Source organism: Polistes canadensis, unplaced genomic scaffold (genome assembly GCF_001313835.1).
Source record: "Polistes canadensis isolate GaletaPanama2010 unplaced genomic scaffold, ASM131383v1 scaffold_43, whole genome shotgun sequence".
NCBI lineage: Eukaryota > Metazoa > Arthropoda > Insecta > Hymenoptera > Vespidae > Polistes > Polistes canadensis.
Window position 1 is genome coordinate 879,103 of NW_014569590.1, and position 5,000 is coordinate 884,102.

General features: G+C 29.5%; 1 protein-coding gene across 5 annotated transcripts in view; it reads left to right on the forward strand.

Moving 5' to 3' along the window:
* The first annotated feature begins 811 nt into the window (after positions 1–811).
* Positions 812–5,000, forward strand: part of LOC106784995 (protein SON-like) — a 7,335-nt gene continuing 3,146 nt past the window's right edge. For 2 of the 5 annotated variants that reach the window (XM_014745079.1, XM_014745082.1), the window contains exons 1-9: positions 955–1,461; positions 1,554–1,895; positions 1,997–2,636; positions 2,711–2,757; positions 3,099–3,244; positions 3,340–3,448; positions 3,535–3,698; positions 3,776–3,886; positions 3,982–4,095. In XM_014745079.1, the coding sequence (XP_014600565.1) occupies positions 1,128–1,461; positions 1,554–1,895; positions 1,997–2,636; positions 2,711–2,757; positions 3,099–3,244; positions 3,340–3,448; positions 3,535–3,698; positions 3,776–3,886; positions 3,982–4,095 (2,007 nt within the window). In that variant the 5' untranslated portion in view covers positions 955–1,127. The other 3 variants (XM_014745080.1, XM_014745081.1, XM_014745083.1) reach the window with 3 other exon arrangements.

The window sequence follows — 5,000 nt, forward strand, 5'->3', positions numbered from 1 at the left end:
CATTAGCAGAAGAGCTGGGGACTGACTATCAGAAGAAGAGACAGCTAAGCAAAGAATGTTCAACAAAATCAATAATAAATACAGCTACAGACTCTTCTGGACAGAAATTTTGTCATATAAGATATTGTAAAGTCAATAAGACTAACAAAATTTGTATAAAATGTAAAAAAAACGTATATGGACAATGTGCAATACATAATGCTGTAATTGATAAAAAACTGCAGAAATAAAAACTTCTAAATAGAACAGCGGGAAGCGGGGGGTGTCTTTGTAGCACCAGAAAAATATTTTTTATAATATCCAATTGGCAAAAATCTCTTTTAATATTAAGATACATATGTTTGTTTCATGGTAGGAATAGACATACATGAAATGTCAGTAGGTAATGAATATAATTATTTATATTAAGTAAAAAGTTTGTATTCCATTCCAAATCTAGTTAGGAGAGAAATAAATTTAAAATACTTGATTGTTTAATTTCGAAACAAACTTTTGTAATCATTTTAAAAATTCCTTCCAAAAAGTTTAACAGTATTTTAAACGTGCGATTACGTTTCGATCGTGCACCTGTTGTCTTCTAATTAAATTTGTTATACGGAGTATAAAGTTTAGGTGAAAAAATATTAGAAAGAAATCTTTATTTTTTTGAATAATACGAATCGCTGATATTATATCAATATTATTCTTATTCCATATCTTTATTCTTTGGTTAATAAGTTTTTCTTTTTAAAAAAATGAGGGAAAAACTATGTACTCTCGACTTATACTTCGATATATCGAAGAAAGAAGTGTCACCATCTATCGATTAATGTTATAATTATATAGATAAAAGTTGTATAAATTGACAAGACAGAAGTATTTATTGTTAGTTATTTAAATAAATCACACATTTCATTATTACTTATAATGTTATATTAATTATTATATTAATCGATAGTGTAATAGATTGTAATTATAATTATTTATATTACTTGTTATACTTAAGTACTGTACGTACATAACCCATAAAGATGTTATGTATATTATAATGCAACTATATCGACAAACCAAGTTACTCGGAGAATAAACCAAGAAATTTCATCTTAATTTTTTTTTTTATAATATCGGTTAATTATAACGTTGTTATAATGGCTGATTTATTTGACATAGCGAATATAATTACAAGTGTAGGCGTGAATGCTGTCAAAATAAAATCAGAGCCGGGTTTGCCGCAAAAGTCATCGAATGAAATTTTAACTGAACTTTTCAGTACCTTCGATGCGGATGAGGGTATAGTATCTCCGGATAATAGTTATCAACAAGTTCCAGATGCCATTGTTAAGTCAGAGAAGAAAGAGAAAACGCAGATGGAGAAAAGAAAAAAGAAGAGCAAGAAGAAACATAAGCATAAAGAAAAGAAGCATAAAAAAAGATCGAAACACACTTCCTCGGATAGCAACAACAGTGATATTGAAAGCTCTGGTAAATTACCATTATTTATAAATGTTTTTTCTTACTATTTATCGATGTTAAAATGAATATATAATGTATAGTAATAATTATGATTCTTGTAGTTAGTAAAAAAAAAAAAAAACATAAGAAGAAGTCTAAGCGCAAACATGAATCACATTCAAGCAAATCATCTGAATCGGATGAACCTAAATCTAAAATTACCAAGATTGAAAATAATGTTTCCTTTACCGATGAACAAAATATTAGAGTTGAAGATTCTCTTAAAGAGGGTGTCAATGATGTACAATTGAGAGAAGTAGCATCGATAAAGGAAGAAACTGAATCTTTAAACAAGTGTATGACTCATGATAAAGAAGATAGGCTTCTTGAAAGTCCTGAATTACCACCTATTCCAAAGAAAGAAGACGATGAATTTGAAGAATCTGTATTACCGAAAATTCTTGGTTTGTTGAAGTTTTCATTCATATCTAATATTTTAAAAAATATAACATGTATAATGTATGATTATTAATAGTTACATGTATTGTAATATCTTTATACATAGATAAACCAAAACAGCCTGTACAAGGAAAAATTATTATAAAGGATCTTAAAAATAGTATTGTTTATAATGAAACGGTAAAGGAAATAGAGAATAAGGAGAAAGCTAAAGCTGCGCGTATGGAAGATGGCGAATTAACAGACAGCAGTAATAATAATAGAACACCAACGTTAAGTCCTACGCCACCACCATGTAATTCATTTAGATCTCCTACATTAAGTCCAGATGACACACTTAAACCTGAATCAGTGGGTCCATTGAAATCTAAAAACGACCTTAGATTAATTTTAAGAGAAAAAGAAAAGAAAAGATTAGGGACAACAGGAAAATCAAGGAATTACAATGATAAAGATCGTAAGGATATAAAATCATATAATAAAGTTAAAAATAGAAGTAACAAACGCAGTCGAAGTTGTCACTCGCAAGAAAGAAATAGATCGAATTCCCAAACACGTTCTCATCGTAGTAGAAGTAGAGGTAGGGATAAATATTCAGATAGAAGTAAGGAAAGACGCGACAGAGATAGAAGCTTTGAACGACGAGATTTGAGAAGAAGCAGGGAGAGGAGGAGACACAAAAGTCGTAGCAGAGAGAGAAGTAGAGACAAATATGTACGAGGGCGAAGTAGGAGTAAGGAAAGAAAGTTGGTATTTTTTATTTTTTATCAATTATATGTTTTTATTTTATCTTGTAATAAACATTTTTCTTTTTTACCAGAGAACGTATTGAAATCGATAAAAAGAAACTACTGGACGAACTTACAGGTTGATATTTTTATTATGAAAAAAAATAACAATTCTTAACACATCGAACGCCAGCCTTGTATTGTTGTGTGATTTTTTTTTATACTCTAAGTAATAAGCATTTTTACGCGTTGATAAGTTGTACTTGTCGTCGTTTATTTTTTTCCACATTCTACATTCTACTTCTTATAAAATATATATAAAAATCTACAAAATATTAGATAAATAGTCACTCTGGAAAAATGTATTTAGAAGTTAGTATCTGTTTTGTAGTAAACAAGCAATATGAGTGCAGATGTTCAACGTGTTATTATTTTTTTTTTTTAATGACATATTTCACATACATTTTTTTTTGCTTATAGATTTTTGTAAATCTTTATCAAAGTCTGAAGCATTAGGAGAATTATCCAATCTATCGTCTGAAGAGGATGGAAGTGAATCGGAAAAAGGTTTCCATCATCCTTTTCTCCTAAAAGAAAGGCCAAGTCCAATTGTCATGAATATTCGAGTATGCCTCATTTAAACAATTTTATGAAAAAGTTTTTCAATACGTCATACATTTTTATATCCTTTATAAACATTATTTTTATGATTGTTTTTTAGAATGCAAAGCAATTACCAACAAAAACATTTCAAGAAAAGACAGCTGAATCTTCAAATCAATTGCGTCTTCAATTTCCTGTATCTAGTGGTCAGCATCATAGAAAAACTGGTCAGTCTACCAAATATTTTCTTAAATAATGATGGTATTCACTAAAATTTTAATACTAGCATTATTATTTTCATAAATTAATACAGAAAGTGAATGGATCCCTGTGACACCAAAAAAACCAGAACCAAAAAAACCGTTTGTACAAACATCGGTACCATCTGAACCAGTTTCAATAGTGCCTAAGCCAAATTCTATACAGCCAGTACAACCTGTACAACCAGTAGTTTTTCCACGACCATCTATGACAGGAGTATTAAATTTGACATACTTTAAATTAAATTAAATAATTTTGTCTATTTTATTTGTTACGTTATTATTTAATTATAGCCAGTTGATATTGGATCTATAGTGTCACAGAGATTAGCTGCTATGAGAAAGTTGAGAGAAAATCCGAATGATGTTGGTGCATTAAATGAAATGTATAGAGCACAAAATGAGGTATCTATCATTTTTTTAATTATTAGTTTAAATATATAAATATATTAACTAACTATACGAGCTTTTTAAAATATACTTTTGATGCTTTTACATAGATGAAATCCTGGGCAGAAAGTAAACAAATGCCAGGCCAGTTTACTGGTAGTACAGGTGCCAAAGTGCTCTCACCTGCTGAGCTTACTTCAGGTTATCAAGCATGGGCTCATAAGGTAACTGTATTGTAGTAACTAGGGCTCGTATTGTATGAATGTATGATACACATTTTGTTTCTTACATTAAGATACAATATATGGGCCTTTATCATATAATTCTGTTCAAATCCTTTTATATTAAAAATGTAACATGCCCATAGGATCAATTTTGGTAGATTAATCGTAAGGGAATTTTGTCTATTATGATAATAGCATAAATATAAGTAACAGAAGACTAAATTGAAAACTTGGCTACATTTTAATTTCAAATATTAGAAAATGTTCTTTATTATATCATTATTAATTAATCGTAACATACATAGGGCCTGTTACTTTTTTACTTATACACTGATTGATATTGCCTGTAACAAGTTTTCAGGTACAGTCTTTCCTAAGATCAATAAAGTAATTCATTATTGATCTGATGACTGTGATGTAGGCACAGACCACTTCTCAAGTAGGGGTGGACTCTGTGTCTGCAGGAACACAAGAGAATCATTATTTCTCTAAATATTTTAATAGGTATAATAAAAAAGAGAAAATATTTCCAAATAATGAGGATAAGGGGAAAAATATTGTGCGATTATTAATAGTTACTTTATCTTGTGATCTCTTGTGAGATTATTGCTAACTATCATCAGCTTTGTACCGTAGGATCCCACACAGACAGAGACTTTAATAATTTTCTTTTAATGATAAAGCTGCGATATTTAGCATTAGTCTGCATCCACCTGAGGGTTTGTTACAGGCACATAGCTACCTCACAGAAGACATAACGTCAGCAGCCTGATGGCCGATTTTTAATTTTATCGGTAAGTATGCTTGCCCAAAAAAAATTCTAAATTGTAGGATTTAAATAAGTCAATATCGTTTAATAAAGAATATTTATGTAAATATATGTACATATATANTAGTAATAATAA